This window comes from Corylus avellana, chromosome ca4 (genome assembly GCF_901000735.1).
Source record: "Corylus avellana chromosome ca4, CavTom2PMs-1.0".
Classification (NCBI taxonomy): Eukaryota; Viridiplantae; Streptophyta; class Magnoliopsida; order Fagales; family Betulaceae; genus Corylus; species Corylus avellana.
In genome coordinates, this window is record NC_081544.1 from 5,448,489 (window position 1) to 5,467,551 (window position 19,063).

Here is a 19,063-nt window from a genome sequence, read left to right on the forward strand (position 1 = left end):
ACATAAAATGTCTCTTTTTATATGTACATAAAATGTGCTCTTTTTGAGACTGAAAATAAAATGTCTCTTGCAGCAGCTGTTAAAATTCTTGAAATCCATCTGAATAATTCAATGACTTCATTGAGTTTGCTTTATTAGGGAACTCCTCACTGTCAACATGACATCCCTTTTTGAGGATTCCATTATTGTGAAACATGGAAAAATAATTGTGTTCGTGTTTGTAAGGATATGTGGGCAACGCATATTTGGAGTAGTAATTGTGAAAGGGAAGATAGTTAGGGTTTAAACTTAATTAAATTAATGTCAAAAAGGAGTTGTATATATCACCAAGACAGACACACCACACCACCTACTGAATTCAGTTTTTCCAATTGGGACTGTCTATGAAGGCAAATAGACAAATTCAACAATGAAAACAAACTTATATTTCAGACATCAGCAAGTATTCTGTGATTCCAGCAAGCTCAAAGTTTTCTCATGACCATCTCTTCCCGCGTAGTTTTGAGATCGTCAGATCTGCACCTCCAAATCCATCCATTGTGGCTTTGGCTGAAGGGAACTCCGCTCTTGTAGTCAAACTATAAGAAAAAACAATTAAAAGAATCAAGTAACAGAGCAGCATAAGTTATAACATTTTCAGAGCATTGGAGTTACATTGACTGGAATGGCAAGTACTCCAGTGGTGGGAACGGCGACATAGGGTTGAATAAATGTTATTTTAAGTTTCTATCATATATAACACAGCCAGCCATCACAAATTCTCATGTCAAGAAAACGTTTGGCCACAACAGAAACCAACTACACGGCCTGAATATAAAAATGCTAGTCATGCGCAATGGGTTATGCCAATCATTTTCCAGAAAATATATGTTCAAAGGTTATAGAATCGCCCTCCATCCATGATGGCCACCCTGTGGATGAAAATCATATAATTGCCATGACATGTATGGACACACTTTCCACAAGTCGTACACCATGTTTATCCCCCAAGGTCAACCCAGGTTTTAAGAAATCTCCTTCCTCTCGTATTGTTTCTCCATGACCAGCTCTTAGTTATAATTGTTCATAACCATTTGATTTCAGCAAACTTCCCATCTTGCCTCTCTTCGTGCTATTTCACGTTAGAATATGAGATTTTTCCATGTTAGGTTCGATTTTATTAAGAGAGAGTGCAGAATAAGAAAAGAGTCTTTTATACACGTGAACAGTATACACGTGAACAGTATTTTTTTGTTGTAAATGTGTTGGTGATTTGTTATAACCAATTAGAGTTAGTTGTTAGTAGTTAGAAGACTTGTTAAACTTATAAATACTTCTTCATGTATCTTGAAACAGATTGAATTCAATATATCAATGAATTGATTCACTCTCTGTTTTCCTCTCTGGTTTTCCACTTGTTTTTGAGTTTTCTTCTTCTTTTCTTGCATTCCTTTTGTTACGAATTGCAAGGTTTGACATGGTATCAGAGCCATAATCACAACTGTGATTTTTTTTCAATTTTTCAGTTCATTTTCAATGGCAGAACTTCCATCGTCTTCTGCTCACCCACGTCCTCCTTCAGAATTTTCGATTTCTATGGAAAACCAACCTCCAACCAGTCACACTCGTCCAAACAATTTGGAAGAGAATCCTCCAAACAATTTCTTTAATCCTTTTGCAAACACTCGCCCCATTGACCCTTCAAGCCCTTTGTTTCTCCACAGTGGTGATAATCCAGGGATTTTACTAGTTCCTCAGCCATTGTCAGGAGAAAACTACAGCACCTGGAGCCGTTCAATGCTTGTTGCTTTGAGTGCAAAGAACAAGATGTGTTTCATTGACGGTTCTTTTCCTAAACCTTCAGTATTTGAGAGTTATTACAATGCATGGGTTCGTTGTAATGATCTTGTAGTCTCATGGATTCTTAACTCAGTTTCCAAGGAGATTTATTCTACTGTCATCTACATTACTTCTGCTGAAGTTATGTGGCAGGATCTCAAAGATCGATACTCTCAAAGAAATGGTCCTCGTGTTTTTCAGTTGCAGAAAGCCATTTCCGCTGTCACTCAGGAAAATTCCTCTGTAAGTCAATACTTTACTCGTATTAAGGCTCTATGGGAAGAACTCAATAACTATAGACCTATTTCTATATGCAATTGTTGCAATTGTGGTCATATGAAGTCCATTCTTGAGCTCTATAGCCAAGAAAAAGTTCTGCAATTTTTTATGGGTCTGAATGATTCTTTTTCAACTGTTAGAGCACAGATTTTGCTAACAGACCCTCTTCCACCCATCAATAAGGTTTTTTCTCTTATTATTCAAGAGGAAAAACAAAGGGAAATAACTATCAATTCCCTTAGTCATGATACCTCTGCCCTCATGACTAGAACCCCTATCCCTAACTCTGTTGCATCTCCTATGCCCCATCCTGTTGCCTCACCCATATGCCATTCCCATGATCATGCTGCCTACATGACCAAAGCCACTTCATCAGGGCCTAGGTTTTCTAAGCAGAACTTTAAGAAGGATCGCCCCATATGCTCTCATTGTGGACTATCAGGTCATACTGTTGAAAAATGTTACAAGGTCCATGGTTTTCCACCAGGGTTTAAGTTCACCCGAAGCAAACCAAATTTTTCTGCTCCACATTCATCAAATCAAGTGCAGGGAACTGATTTGACTAAAGTTCAGCAATTGAGTAATCCTCCTCTGGCCATGATCTCTGAGCAGTGTCAACAATTGATGGAATTGCTAAAACAATACCCCATCCAATCCCCTCAATCTTTTGCTGCAAATTCAGTTGCTAGCATAGCAGGTTATCTCCAACCTCTTAATCCAAAATTTTCTGTTTTTTCTGCTTCATTTGCTAATGTTGTACCACATTTCACACAAAAACACATTTCTTAGATTATAGATACTGGTGCAACTGACCACATGATTAGCTGTCCATCCCTTTTTACCTCTATTACTGCTATAGTTTCAACACATGTAAAGTTACCAAATGGATCTATAGCTTCTGTCACACACATAGGCACTATCAAACTTTCAGACAATCTTACACTGACTGAAGTTTTGTGTGTTCCATCTTTTACCTTCAATCTCATTTCAGCTAGCAAACTTATTAAAAATCTAAGATGTTGTCTCATCTTCTTTGCTGGATATTGTTTTATACAGAATCTGTACCATTGGAGAACGATTGGGGTGGGTAAGGAAGAAGCTGGTTTATTTGTTTTGATGCAAGAAGACAAGGTCTCTGCTCACACCCAAGCTGCGCCATTTCCTTCATTTCAACAACATGCTTCCTATAATTCCATCAAACAGCCATCACATGATGTTTGGCACTATAGACTAGGGCACCCTTCCATTTCTAGAATAAGGCTATTACAAAAACATGTTCCTGAAATTTCTTGTACATCTACTAGCATTTGTTCCATTTGTCCAATGGCCAAACAACATAAACTTCCTTTTTCAGTCAGCACTTCTGTTTCTTTGTTACCATTTGATCTCATTCATTGTGATATTTGGGGTCCTATGGCCACCAAGTCAATAAATGGTTCTGTTTTCTTTCTTACAATTGTGGATGACTATTCAAGATTTACTTGGGTTCATTTGATGCAACACAAATCTCAAACTAGTTCTATTATAAAATCATTCATTCAACTTGTTCTCACCCAATTCAAAACCAAAGTAAAATGTCTTAGATCAGATAATGGTGCTGAATTTAAAATGAAAGATTTTTTTTCTGATCAAGGCATAATTCATCAACTTAGTTGTGTTGAAACCCCACAACAAAATGCCATTGTTGAGAGAAAACACCAACACTTGTTAAATGTTGCAAGAGCTTTAAGGTTTCAATCTCATCTTCCTCTACAATTCTGGGGAGATTCCATACTCACAGCTACTCATCTTATAAACAAAATACCTACACCCCTTCTTTCAAACAAATCCCCTCATGAGCTGCTATATTCCACATTTCCATCATATTCTCATCTCAAAGTTTTTGGATGCTTAGCTTATGTATCAACTTTGTCCAGAAATAGAACAAAATTTGATCCTAGAGCTATTCCATGCATCTTTATAGGATATCCATATGCCATGAAAGCATATAAATTCTTTAGTCTTCATGATCATTCTATCATCATTTCCAGAAATGCTATTTTCCATGAAACCATTTTCCCTTTTGCTCATCATTTAGACCATTCATCATTTACTTCTCATGATGACATTGTTCATTCATCCATTCATTTTCCAAGTTCTGATTCATATGATATATCAGATTTTCCTCTTAATTCAACTGTATCCATTCCTTCTCCCATTTGTCAATCACAACCAGCTTTGTCTAGTACATCTTCACAACCATTTTCGTCGTCTTCTGAACCTATTGCTTCAGGTTCAGCACCTTCTGCAGAATTGAATTTTGAACCAAGTTCCTCACCTCCTGATCCTAATCCTTCCTCTAGTCTTAGTCCATCTTCTGTTCCTAATCCGATGTCTTGTCCACACCTTAGAAAATCCACTAGGATTAAAACAAGACCAAGTTACTTGCAGGATTATCATTGTCAACTAGTCTCATCTTCTCCATCCCAATCAACTGCAATGTCTACTCATTCAGGTAATTCTTATCCATTGTCTAATTTTCTTTCTTATGATAACCTGTCTTCTTCTCATAAACTTTTTTGCCTTAACACTTCACTTAACATTGAACCCAAGTTTTATCACCAAGCTGTCAAAGATAAAAATTGGCGTGAGGCTATGCAGGCTGAAATTTCAGCATTGGAAGCAAATAACACTTGGGTTGTTACTGTCTTACCTCCAAACAAGACTGCTATTGGCTGCAAATGGGTGTATAAGATCAAACAGAAATCTGATGGTAGTATTGAGAGGTACAAGGCTAGGTTGGTAGCTAAAGGCTACACTCAATGTGAAGGGTTGGACTATCATGAAACTTTTTCTCCTGTAGCCAAGATGACAACGGTGAGGTGTTTCTTAGCTCTTGCAGCAGCTAAAGGATGGTTTTTGCATCAATTGGATGTGAATAATGCTTTTCTACATGGAGACCTAGATGAAGAAGTCTATATGACTATGCCTCCTGGTTTTGGCAGCAAGGGGGAGAATAAGGTATGCAGATTAACAAAATCATTGTATGGTTTGAAGCAGGCTTCCCGACAATGGTTCTCCAAATTTTCTGCCACATTAATAGACCTTGGTTTTACTCAGTCAAAGGCAGATTACTCTCTGTTTACAAGGCTCCAAGGTTCCTCTTACATTGCTCTTTTAATCTATGTTGATGATGTTGCCATAGCCAGCAATGATCCTAAGGCAGTTGCAGATTTTATCATTCTCTTGAATGATAGGTTTAAGTTGAAGGATTTAGGACCTTTGAAATACTTTTTAGGACTAGAAATTGCTAGATCCATTGATGGTATTTCTGTATGTCAACGAAAATATGCATTAGAGATTCTTGAAGATTCAGGACTACTTGCTTCCAAGCCTGTCAGTTTTCCAATTGAGCAGAATTTGAAGTTGTCAAAAGATGAGGGTATTCTTTTATTAGATTTTACTTCTTATAGGAGGTTAGTTGGAAGACTTTTGTATCTCACCATCACCAGACCAGATATAGCATACTCAGTGCAAATCCTAAGTCAGTTTATGGATAAACCTAGACAATCTCACTTAGATGCTGCTACTAGAGTTTTGAGATATGTTAAGAATTCTCCTGCACAAGGTCTTTTCTTTTCAGCAAAATCTGATTTTCACTTAAAGGCTTTCTCAGATTCTGATTGGGCAGGGTGTGTTGATACTCGAAGGTCCATTACTGGGTTTTGCATCTTTATTGGTGATTCTTTGATTTCTTGGAAATCCAAGAAGCAACAGACTGTGTCTAGATCTTCTGCTGAGGCTGAATATCGAGCCATGGCTTCCACTTGTTGTGAACTCATGTGGTTGTTTTCTTTACTTAAAGATTTTCAGATTCCTCATCCACATGCTGCATTACTTTTTTCTGACAGTCAATCTGCCTTACATATTGCTGCAAATCCAGTTTTTCATGAACGGACTAAGCACATAGAGATTGATTGCCATCTCATTAGAGAGAAAATTCAACTGGGACTTATTAAAACGCTGCATGTTTCTTCTCAAGACCAGTTGGCGGATATTTTCACTAAGGGCCTTGGCTTTAAGGATTTCAGCAGGCTACTCTCGAAGATGTCTGTCAAGGACATTTGTCATCCTTGACAATTGTCCTTGAGGGGGAGTATTAAGAGAGAGTGCAGAATAAGAAAAGAGTCTTTTATACACGTGAACAGTATACACGTGAACAGTATTTTTTGTTGTAAATGTGTTGGTGATTTGTTATAACCAATTAGAGTTAGTTGTTAGTAGTTAGAAGACTTGTTAAACTTATAAATACTTCTTCATGTATCTTGAAACAGATTGAATTCAATATATCAATGAATTGATTCACTCTCTGTTTTCCTCTCTGGTTTTCCACTTGTTTTTGAGTTTTCTTCTTCTTTTCTTGCATTCCTTTTGTTACGAATTGCAAGGTTTGACAGATTTGTCTTCCTTAATTAAACTATTTACAATGGTTGTGTGTTGTCTACCCCAATTCTCCTATAAATAGATTCCCCTATGAATAAGGTTTTTGCATTGTAAATAAATCAAGTCAATAAGAGCAAAATGTAACCCTATCGGGCTCATACCTAGTAATTGATGTTAGGAGTGTATAAGTGGTTGCGGTTATTCTTCCTAACCACAACCAATTTAGGTGGGTATTCATTTTTAAATAATCGAAACTGCAACCTACTAACCGGGTTAGCGGTTAATGGCAACTGGCGGTTATGTGGTTATTGAAGGCCAATTATTAACTGGTAACCGCTTTTCCAAGTAATGAGATATTTTGGGCCTCTTTTAGCAATTTCTTATACTATCAAGTGCCCCTATCTTTTGGCTCAATCTGACCTTGTCTTTTGGCCCAAGAGGCTGTGTCTTCAGCCCATAGTGAGCCAAGTATTTGGCTCATTGTCGGCCCAGTTATGCAGCCACCGTTCAGCTGCATATCCAGCCATTGTCTCGCAACCACCTCTATCCACTGTCCTTGGATCTTCAAAGCTTGTAAAATTGATTAACACCTATATTGATCCATTCTCGATTTCCATTAGCACTATCCTTGCTGCTACTAACTCATGTAACTCTGAAAGACTAGAAATGGGCTCAAATTCTTTTCATGTGTACTAGATTCCAAATATATCAAATTTCCCATTGAGAGCTTATGAGAGTGAAAAATGTGTCATTAGACTAATTGATATTGGGAACACCATCCTCAGCACAATAACATTTAAGAGACCAAAAAAATGTCGAGAGAGCATAAATTTGTACTGGTAACTCTAGGATTTAAACAAGCCTTTACCTGCTCCGTAGAACAATGCATGGCATGCCTATTTGTTCAGCTCCAGAGACTCCAGACTGGCTTCCTGCAATAAGGACACAGCTTTGGAAAGGTACCCCCACATATTCTGCCCCAGCACGTAAAGCAGCTACAGTCTTGCCTAAGCTGGAAAATTCTCCACATATCAGATCAAACTTGATCACCAGAACAAAACAAGTAACTATATATGATCATTAAATGAGCTATCAAAGGCTAGAACTGTGTATGACTCAAAAAACTATTATGCAGACATACTCAATAATAATATGCCAATCCATTTGTAGTAATCCCCATTATAGGCTGGAACGCCATTAATATTGAAAGATTAAAAAAATTGTCTTTTGTTTGCCTTACACTCGAGGTAGAGAGAGAAAAAGAAATGAGAGACCACACCCTCTTGGTTGTGCATCACACATTTGGCATAACGAAGAAGGCCTCAGGTTTTAAGAAAAATCTTCATCAAAATTCTTTTCTTCTTTCAATTTTCACAAAGAAAAGGTTAGTCTTTTATCATATTTTATGTATTCATTGATTTATGATAAAGAAGAGTGAAGATTTACGGGAAATTCCATAAATAGGTTTTTGGTTTTGTGAAAACCTGGTTCCAACATAACAATTACATGAGTGGTAAGCAGAATGCAAAATCCAACACCTCAGAGAATATTGAAATACAACTTCCAAATCTTATATAACCAAAATCATAGATAAAAGTTATGAGTTCTTATGTTCTTTTGGTTTTCTTTCTTTCCCAACTCAATACATTCTGCAACAATAAAAACTAGCAGACAAGAACGGCCTGTGGCAAAGATTAAGAAACAAAATATAAATGAATGACTAACCTTTCAGATGAGCTAGTATCAATCTCAACGCTCAACTTCAGCATGGAAGCAACCTCCTCTGCTATTTTTTGTTTCTCAGCTGAAGCTGGCCCAGAAAGCAAGAAAAAAGCCTTTAGGCCCTTTACCACCCCACCTTCAGCACTTGAACTATATCATTGAACAAATGCATGCCAACCAACTCAGGATTAAGAATTTACCTGCCTTTATTGCTTCCTTGGCAAGTTGCTCATTCAAGCCCAAAGATAATCCTTTATGAGAGGCAAGTTGGCCATAAGAACTCTGTTTGACTTCCTGATTCCCAATGATCTTTATTTTTGAAATTCTTTCATGGCCAAGCTTTTCAATAATCGATCTAAGAAACAGATAAAAGAAAATATTAGCTTTCTTTTATTCTGACCCTCGAAGCACAAAACCTGCTGAAACTCAAAGTAGCAATGCACAATGATCAAGAATTATAGTAACTGAAGACCAAGAGTTCATTCAAAAGAGAAGGAACTCCTGTGCACTTCTCTATGCTACAAATATCCTTTTCTGTTTTTTTTTTTAATTTCTTTCTTTCTCTTTTTTTTTTTTTTTGTGAGTAACATGGAACAGATAGCCACTACATCAATTAAACTCACAAAAAAGATTAAGGGGAATGTGATTATCAGACTACCCAGCTTCAACCAACATCAGTCAAGGCTGAGTTAAATTGAGCTCCTTATGAGCTGCTCTTAAGCCTAGAGCCAAGCCCATTCTCTAAATGGTACTACAACTCAAACCAATCTCTAAGTATACTATGTTTTAATCTTGCCCCCTGAAAACTAAAATCTTGGCTTCAAGGTATGCATTCACTATGATATGAGTCGACTCTTTTCAGAGTTGCAGTGCTACATCCCTAGAGGAAATAATGAACATGCTAATGTGTTCATTGCAGATCCCTGGAGAGTTGAAATTGTCTAATTTCTAACAATATTCAAAGTAGGAATACTCATATCTTAGTCATTATTCCAGTACAATCTTCCTTTAATTTTTTGATACATAATAACTTCGGTAACTAATAGAGCATACCCGGCAATTTTATCCCCGCTTTTACTGTATGCTGTTAGTATCACTACAGGTATTCCTTCCTGATAAGCATCATCTATAAAACTGCAATTAGAGACAGCACATAAAGGTTTTAACTTTTCATTATAAAAATGAAATAAGATTACATGAGCAAGAAAAAATAAATTGGTGGTAACTAAAAAAATAAAAACAAGAATGGTTATCAATTCGCTAACTGTCCACTCACTAATTGCCCTGGAATAGCCTTTTTTTTTTCTTTTTTTTTTTTCAGCAGACTGGCCTAGCAACTTAAATTGGGTATACTGCATCAAACTTTGATTATGATAACACATTATCTGTTGATAGTTTGCTGTCAAGCTGTACTCATATAGATATCTAATTATGCTGCTTAACTTGTGCATTTAAATGATACACCAGAGCAAGTAATGAATGCAGCATGTGGAACTGGTACCCTATCACCAAATTTAGTCAGTAAGTTAAATTAATTTCCTTGTATTAAAAGACTGCATTGTGGTCCTTGGACCAACTGGAATTTTCTCCCCACACAGATAGAGACAGAGGACGAGGTCAGGTTAATCCCATGCCAACACATAACTAAGTGAATTTACCTATCAATAAACAAAAAAGGAGCAAATTGGGCAGACAAACATACATGACTTTGTGTGTTTTCATAATGGCTACACATATGCATATTGAGAAAGCATGGAAAGTAGTGTCCATGTTTCAAATGGGGTTTGAAGCTGTATAAAGTTTCCTAGGATTTGAGGAACGAATACTAACCATCCTACTCCTAGTCGAACATCATTAGCAACAGATATAACAAATATTTAGATCCAAGGAGCAGAGGCAAATCAGTCCGGGATAAATCAATTTGCAGCAAAATATACTGTCTGATAACAAGGAAAGTTTATGCCTGGTAGCACACAACATGGAAAAAGTTTTAATTTTTATCTATGGAGATAACTGCAATTGGCTATTCTTCAAGAGAGAAGATCTGATGGTGTTTGCGAATAGAACTGATATGGACATGGGCATATTGTTTAAGCCCTCAACTAAAGTTTAAACTGTCTTGTCAATAACACAGAAAATGTCATACTTCTCTAGAAACACTCTTGGAGCTCCTCCATACCATTAGTTGCTACATCAAGGCCAAAAAGTCCCAACAGGGGGGTAATTTACCCATTTGATTAAATATAATATTTAACAAAGAAATGTGATATGAACTTGACAACATAGTGTATTAAAAAAACTGAGGATTTTCTTTTCATAATGAAAGACTATATCATAAATATAGATGTGAAATTTCTTTTATCATTTTCCATGTTCATGAATAAAATAAAATAAGCTTTATATTATCTAAATCAAGGGAATTCTACCAAAATCAGTCTATTGTAAAGACCATATTTCTTTATATATATAACTTTAGTTCCCAAGGAAAGGGAGAATGAGAGATTTGAACTAGTGACCTCCACTTCATGAGGCATGGTCCCTAGCTAATTGAGCTGCCCCTTAGAAACATTTTATAGACTATATTATAGGTATCCGGAAATGGAATTTATCTGAAATGAAAATAATAATTAAATTAAAAATAAAAAATAAAAAATTGAGGACTATAGTTAACTTATCAATGTTAGTGATATTAGCTTTCATACAGCCTGTCAGCCTAAAGTATAAGAACACAAGCAAGTCATCAGGTGCATATTTGTAGGAAAGAAAAGAGTATAAGACAACTCACTCTTCAACTCCAGGTCGTAAAGGTAAACTTTTTGACATCACAAATTCATCCAATGCATTTTTCTGCCAAAAAAAATCCAATTCTTAAGCAGCTTATTTCAAAAAATAATGAGCATCTTCATTCTCATAAGGGGAAGTTAAACATGAATGATCCAACAAGAATTTGAATGGTCAACCAAGTTAGCTGAAACTGAAAATGGTTTGATGACACCATTAAACAACCTAATCAAGAATTTTAATGTGAAGGCAGAGAGGGTAGTTTTCCAAACAATAATTTTAATGTAAAAGCAGCGAGAAGGTTTGGATTGAGAACAATCCAACATTGAAGATATACTCAGAAAAAATCAACAGCATGCAGATCACAAGGAATAAAATAATTGGCAGGATCAAGTTCTTTTTTTCTTTTTTTTTGGAATTCTTTTTTCTTTCTACCTAAGCATCAGATATGTTTTTTTATGGTATTCTTCTATTTATAAAAATTAAAAAAGGAGTTTTTAAGATTTTTAGGAGTAGTTTGGCAGAATTACTTCATAATGAAAGTCAAATATAAGCTAAATAGCTCAGATATGAGCTAGTAAGAAAAAGTGGAATCAGTAATCACTTTTGAGGATATCACAAAATTTAAGTCAAAGGTATAAGCTTCAGTGGGAATTTGAGACGCCTCAATTTCTAATTTTATACTAAGTATTTTGAAGTTCTTAAGTATCTAATATTTCATCAAGCATTATTTTAAAACAAATCTTACCAAATTTTAATAACCACTAAAATTTAAGATATTCATGGTGCTTGTAGGGTATAAAATATATAATTCAGAGCATTTACCCTAACTCAAGATGGTTATTGTCTAGTTGAAACAAAAAATGAGATTTCAAAAACTCAACCAAGGGAATTCCTGACAAGACCTAACGCATAACCCATCCTACTTACAAATCCTCTACGCAACTACATCTAGATTTATTTATATAATCAAATTAATGATGTCTATGAATATAATTTTTTTTTTTCATGAGTAATGTTGTCAAGAGGACACCTAACTAGAAAGAGAAAAGAGAGCAAGAAAGTTAGAAAAGCTAATTACTAAGGGAGCTAATCAATGATGTCTAAGATTTATCGACATCAATCCTCTAATCTCTGTTTTCTAATGCAACTCTTAAGACAATGAAAGCTATAAAATGACCACCATTCTAGGATTGGAACTTGAAGTTACAAGTCAACCAGTAAAGGTAAAACTTAACTAAATCCAAGTAATATGACTATTTTATTTATGGTATCTAAGAAAACCTTTTCTCGCAGCACACTTTTTATGAATGGTCCCTTCTCATTTGTTGGCAATGAAGTAGGCCAACCAATCTGCAATAAGGCAAGAGGTAATAGGGAAGACTGATTAAATGATGAAGTAGAGGCATGTGTAGAGAACTACCAATAAGCTTCCTCATTTTTCAAAAGTCACAAAAGAAAAAACAGAACTCACCCGGTTAAAATAAAGAATTAGCATCCTTTCCTCATCACCAGAACACTTCCTGGTACATAATCACATAATCCTTTACAAAAAACTTAGATATCAACTAATGAAGAGATCTCCCAATCCCTTTACAAATTTTAAAATAAATTTCATGTGGCCATCAAAAACTAATGCGAAGACCCAAAACTTGACTCACACTCTGAGGAAAGGTCATTTCAGCCACAAAATTCGCATTTTGTATGAACCCCAGTGATATTGGTTAAGAGTTAAACTGAATATATGAAAGTATATGCACCAAAATCAAAGAGTTAAACTGAGACCCAGTGACGCGAACTAGCATTGAAACATTGCAACTCAATTCCTTTTACATGACTCAACTAGCAATAATTTCATGTTCCAAAATGATTATAGTCCATATAATGAATATATCCAATAGGAACAGCCCATTTTACAGAAACACATAGTTAAATGAAATTCACACCTCACAAGGTCCAAATAGACAGGTTCTTTCCAGTTTGCACAGTCAAGCCCAAGCTTTTGAAATGCTGACACCATCAAAAAAAGAAAAGAAGGCAAAGAAAATGAAGATTAAAGTCACAAACCATATATTTTCAACTAGCTATGAATTGTGGTTACTAGAATATTCAATTAGATCATTTTGTGTGGTACAATATAATTACTGCATCTACCGCACCTACGTTGAAGGCTTGGCGGTTACCCACACGATAAGCATCCATAAGAACCCTGATAGGAAGAAAATAGATTTACAATAAAGTTCCAAATGAAACCAATATGTATAATACACATTTTAAAATGATAATAATAAATAAATAAATAACATCCAAGTAGAATTATCTAGGTTATTGAAGACTTAAAATGGAGGAACAGAAGGAAGAGTTCAGGTCTCTACTAATCTTTCCACTTCACCACTTTTGAACACGTCTGGTGGAACGTGATCACAGTATCAGGATTTCCTGAACATAATGTTACTTATCATTTCAATCATATGCATTAATGGGAATGTAATATAGATAACACAATCAGAAAAGAACCAAAAAATCAGATATATCGTGAATGAAACCAAATAGAGGTTACCGTATTGGTAAACAAAAGACGAGTAATAAAAAGTTTTACACATAAAGATGAGTAGATGACCCATCTAATCAACTGCAAGCACGTAACACGAAACCTGGAAACATCATACGGGCACTAGAAAAATTGAAAAATCAAAATGAATCTATAAAAGTCATCGCATAGTAACATCAGAATAAAGTCAAAAATCACAATTACAAAAATGACACACGTTTGCTGAAATCCTTTGGGCGAAGACCCATTTAACCAACTCCATAATTGAAAAGAAACACTAGTTTATAATCAAATATAACAAGAAGTAAAGGAAGCATCAAAGAAACGTACAGGAAGATAGCATCAGGTAAAAGAGAAAATACAATACGAATTGTACATCAAATTAAAGTACATAGACTACAGAAAATACGTGTACCCTTCAACTTCAAGAAGAACAGCAAGTTCCTGAGATGGGTTCTGGTTGTCGGAGCTGGAAGGTGAGCTGAAAGCAATGAACCGATTGAAGTGCAAACATTTTCCGGGAGAAGTGGTGGAGTTTCTTGGGAAAATGGAGGAAAATGGGAGAGCCAAATAAGGGTTTCTGGGCGTGTAACAGTTGCAAAAAGTGTTGTTGGAGTTATTGCTAGCGGTGCTTGAAAGGCGCAAAGTGTTAAGAATTGAACAAGAAGCAATTTCCATGGCAGTTGGTTCAGTTTTTTGAGCTACTGCAGAGCACCCATACACCATACCAGCTTTTATGTAAAAGGTTTTGCTGTTTAATAAATGATTGCAATATCACGAGTAAGAAATTCTTGAATTATTAATATTTTTTTTGTTTTTTTTGAGTTAAAACAAGCATCAATAGATAAATGCAAAATAGCAAATATCACTCTTGAATTATCCCCTGATTTTGGATTTATATAAGTCCAATTCTTTTCTTAAAAAAATTATCTTAAATTTAATAGATTTAATTATATTACATTCATCTAATTTTTCTCCGCTTCATTAATAATAGGGTAAATCTAAAAAAAAAATCTAGAATTAACACACGCCATTTTAAAATTTGTGAGTTTCAGTGCATAAGTTTATCGCGAATTTGAAATGAATTATTTCATTAATTTTCCAACCAATTTTGCACTGTTCGTTAGTTTCAATAGCACTTTCCAAGTTGATCGAATTTAATTAGTAAGACGAGTAGTGGCCGGAGGTGGGCTGAGCAATGGTCGACCAGGGTGGCCAACCATTTGAACGATTAATGGAATTATTAATTTTAGAACTATTTTATTCCTCCCTTATTTTTTGTAGAGAAATATATATTCCTCATTTAAGGAAAATAGTTATTTAAAATAATAGTTATTCTCAATAAAGGCAGGGTATCCATATAATAAAATGATTATTCTATAAGAATAGCTATATTTTTTTAGAGAAATAAATATTCCTCAATTTAGGAGAATAGTTATTTCTAAATAATAGTTATGCTCAATAATGGTAGAGCATCCAAATAATAAAATAATTATTCTATAGGAATAGTTATTTGATTTTTAGGTCTATTCCAACGCACTAAATGTGCCAGAATTCATGAATAATATACTACACAAACTTTCATTCTCCCACTCCTCCCACTTCTTATACTCATGACATAACTTTTAAAATCATTATTGAATTTATAAAGAATTATTATTAAACTTTGATCAAATGATAATTAACTAGTTCCTCAATCCCTTTTCCCTTCCCAAGCATTATATATATATATATATATATATATAAAAAAAAAGTAAAAAGTTTCTCATTACAACAGTGCGTAGTAGTAAAAAAACAGTTCCCCAAGATGTATAACAATATTGATATCTTTGCATATTTTTTTTTTTCCTACGTTGACATGTTTGCTTTTAGCAAAAAGAAACTGTACAGTTTTCTATACAAAGATGAAGATGGGGGGATATGTCATGATGCTTGAGCAATCCCCTTTTCCACAAGCATATCATACACTTTATCAACTTTACTCGCTTCCACCTTGAACAGGCTATGGGCATCGGACTTCTTGGTGACATTTCCCTTCAGAATTTCTACTGACATGACCTGCAGCATGTTCAGATAATGTGAAGGTAGTATTCTGATCTCCCCACAAAGCCCTTTCTCCTGCATGTAACATTATCACAACACCATAATCAAATTCACAAGCTTCGACGACACAAAATTAAGCACAATTTGCTACATAATTCTTGTATGCTGTCTCCTTACAATCTGAGGATTGGTAGAATTGTAGAGAGAACGAATATCGGATAAGTAACAAACGAGGAGTCGTCTTTCTATGCTAAGGCTAGAATTGAGGACAGCATTCTTACAGTTTCGGAGAGTAAATCGGCCCCTGCAAATCCAGTGATGTCCCACTCGTCTACACAGCTTGAAATAGTTTGCAATGCTGAAGACGAATCCCTGCTACTAGGTTGCAGACCTGTGGAGCCCTTGACAAATCCCTGAGGGCTGGCATCAAATTCTCCTTTGAGATGATTTTGCCTTTGCAGGACCTTACCATTGGGACCCTGAGCACTTTCTTTAACTCCATGTTCACTTTCTTCAGCTTCCTTTTTCCTCTTCTGCTCAATAAATCTATTTGCCTCAGCAGCTGTACAGCAGCCTGCAGCTCGAGCTTCCTGCATAATTATTTAGGACATTAGCACAGCCATATAGCCAATTACTAGCTGGTCAGTCTTCTTCAGCCATAGGTAACCATGAACATTAGAAATTAGCAAAAAAAGTGAGAGGAGAATGTGTGCTGCAAACCCAATGAATTTGAAAAAATAGCATCTCATATGCTCTCGGCTCAAGTCAAAGTGATAAAGGGTGGGGATAAGGTAATCCTAGGTTCAAATTTTCCCAACAAACACGGGAAAAGAAAATCTTGAACCAAATGAAGTGAATAATGCATACGGAGAATCAAGTGTGAGGGATGCATCAACCTGAAGATCTTGTATTCTTTTGACTATACGCTGTTCCTCAATAATATTCTTAAGTAACTTATCATGCTCTTCTTTCAAGTGGAATCGCATTAAGACCCTATAACGCTGACATATCTCCCTCTCTTCAGGTGAGAAGCTCTTCTCAAAAGGGTCAGGGTAAAGTAAATTTCTTTCCAATATGAAATCCTTCCTGCGTTTTCTCTCATCAAGCCTGTCAAGAAGTGCCCAGTGAGTTATGGGAAAACAAAAATTCTCATTGTTGCAAAATGAGTTTATTTTGATACATGATCATCTCTTCTTTTTTGGGGGTAAGTAAGAATACCTATTTAGAGGATCATGTATCAAAATAACACTCATTCGCAACAATAATTGTCTAAAATTACATACAGCAGTACAAAACATGCAATAACTCTACAGTCCAATAGGCAAATGTGCTATGTCACGTGTTGCAAGTAAACAATAAAATATTTTAGTATTTCATTAAAAACATAAAATCTAAATGCTATTACAATAATATAGGATATTGACCGGTGTTAACATATGAAGGTGGAATAATTGACTTAGGCCGTGTGTTGGGAACCAAAGTTCTCAGGTTGAACATTCTCAAGCTGCCAATGCATGTGATTTGCTGATGATAATATGCAGTATAATAGGAAGAAAAAAAATAGACAAGAATATAGGTTATGGCAAAACATGTTTTGCCTTCTAGACACTAAACTTGGTGCAGCAAACAACAATATGGGCTAAAATAATCACTCATTCTTCTATTACAAGAGCCTAGTACACAAGTGAAAACATGGACTAGTTGATAAATGAAAGATTGATAACATAAATGGAAAATGTTTCTGAAATGAGCTCTATGTTTCACAGCCCTTCTTCAAATATGTAATGAACCAAGCTTGAGCATGTAGCTGACATTGGTGCCAGGCTCGAGATCCTCTCCTACTCCGTTTAAAATTAAGGGAATCACTCTCAAGCATTTAACAATTGGCTGAATATGACCAATCAGCAACCCTAACCACAAGTTAGTTGAATCTCAATTAATAGGCATCTAGCCCATGAAAAGAAGAAACAACAAACTACAGTGGTTCTGCAATTTTTTATACATCAAGAGCAAAACTGCAATCCCTTCATGAGCTACATTATAGAGATTCCTTCAGGACTTAATGGCAAACCCATTTTCTTTTATCTATTTACTACATGTATATTGATACTATAGACCATCAATCAGCCATGTCTGTGCAATAGTTTCTTTCACAAAACCTGCACACTGAAGGAAATACATGGTTACCTCTTTGAGTAGATACGCAGCACTCTCAACTTCAATTCGTGGTCAGTATCAGAGTCAGTATCCTTGAATTCCATATCTGCCAGTACCAGTTCTGCATCGTTATCATATTCAATCTCAAACTCCTGCCTCTTGAAATTATAACCACTCAACTCAGTCATAGAAGGTCCCTCATCCCCTAAAACCCTAGGCTTTTTCTCTCGAATGCTCCTGTCCGACTGAAGTTCTGAAATTTATTAAGAAAAAGAATGTATCAAGTATACTTGTGAAATGAAATGTTATTTTCTTCACCAACTCATTGTAGTAAGAATTTTTTTCAATAAGAATACAATCTGTGCACACATCAATCCAAAAATAACAGTTTTTTTTCTTTTTCATTTTTGAACACAATGTAATCCAACAAAACCTTAATTCAGAATGAAAACTCTAATTTATTTGTGCACATGAGGAAAGATGTTATGCAGCAGATGAAATTATGTAGTATGCACTTACTTTTGGGAAAACTCTAGAATAACGTCTCCAGCTACAAAATTAGTTGTACATATCAAAATTTTATACAAATAACAGTTCAAATGAAACACCCCAAAAATTATCGATTACAAGAATTGCCATAAAAAAAAATTGATAAATAAATAAAGCAATAGACAACCAATGGTTGGAAGTTATTGTAAAATGCAGAAAGCCTGCCTTGCACACTAGTGCCATCCTTGATCTGGGCTTTGTTGGAGGCCTTCTTTACCGCATTTGAGAATGTGTCACCACTGCTTGAACCCAAACCTGTGCCTATATCTGATGCCAATAGTAAAAATAAGTTTATGCTTTTTCAATAATAAACCCAAGCACATAAAAGGAACGATAATTTTCTAAATTGTCACATTCTAGATCAAGTAATTGCATATGCAATTTCTTCTAAATGACTTCATCTTTCACTGTTTAGTCAGCCTTGCCTCCACCAGCATCAACAAGGGTCTGTTTGGCAACAGGGATGTCCTAGACACTGTTCACCATTTGACCGTTGACCATCAACTCTGAAATTTCAGCCTCAAAATGTCACACGATTTTGACCATATTGCCCCTGCGCTCCATCCTTCACTTACTGTATTTTTTTCCTGAAAATCCCCAAAGCACTCCCCCCAGCGCTCCATCCAATTCTTCTTCTTCTTCTTCTTCTTTCTTCTTCTTCTTCAGCTCCATTGCTCAAATCCCAAATGAACCTTTTAAAACCCCACAAATTCCCACTCAGTCCCTTCCTCTGTTTCCTTC

General features: G+C 35.5%; 2 protein-coding genes across 3 annotated transcripts in view; both read right to left on the reverse strand.

Annotated features, from left to right (window-relative positions):
• Window positions 1–275: 275 nt before the first annotated feature.
• Window positions 276–14,319, reverse strand: LOC132177201 (CBBY-like protein). Its single transcript, XM_059589450.1, has 11 exons — window positions 13,989–14,319; window positions 13,182–13,231; window positions 12,969–13,032; window positions 12,497–12,545; window positions 12,307–12,375; window positions 11,027–11,088; window positions 9,295–9,375; window positions 8,442–8,596; window positions 8,245–8,329; window positions 7,388–7,531; window positions 276–578 (listed from the first exon to the last, which is right to left on the reverse strand). Exons 1-11 carry the CDS (start codon window positions 14,297–14,299, stop codon window positions 476–478), a joined length of 1,173 nt encoding a protein of 390 aa, XP_059445433.1. The 5' UTR covers window positions 14,300–14,319; the 3' UTR covers window positions 276–475.
• A 998-nt stretch (window positions 14,320–15,317) lies between these two features.
• The window catches only part of LOC132177202 (transcriptional adapter ADA2), a 9,124-nt gene continuing 5,378 nt past the window's right edge, over window positions 15,318–19,063 (reverse strand). For both annotated transcript variants that reach the window (XM_059589451.1, XM_059589452.1), the window contains exons 11-15: window positions 18,488–18,589; window positions 17,804–18,026; window positions 16,513–16,723; window positions 15,898–16,206; window positions 15,318–15,691 (exon numbers count right to left, since the gene is read on the reverse strand). In XM_059589451.1, coding sequence (XP_059445434.1) covers window positions 15,497–15,691; window positions 15,898–16,206; window positions 16,513–16,723; window positions 17,804–18,026; window positions 18,488–18,589 — 1,040 coding nt within the window. In that variant the 3' untranslated portion in view covers window positions 15,318–15,496. The remainder of the gene's footprint in view (window positions 15,692–15,897; window positions 16,207–16,512; window positions 16,724–17,803; window positions 18,027–18,487; window positions 18,590–19,063) is intronic.

Bases quoted from the DNA above. Each gene is read 5' to 3' on its own strand.
- LOC132177201 (XM_059589450.1), bottom strand. From the start codon at position 14,299: ATGGTGTATGGGTGCTCTGCAGTAGCTCAAAAAACTGAACCAACTGCC. The intron at 13,033-13,181 runs GTGCGGTAGATG...TGATGGTGTCAG, and splicing joins CCGCCAAGCCTTCAACGTAG to CATTTCAAAAGCTTGGGCTT. The intron at 12,376-12,496 runs GTGAGTTCTGTT...GCCTTATTGCAG, and splicing joins TAATTCTTTATTTTAACCGG to ATTGGTTGGCCTACTTCATT.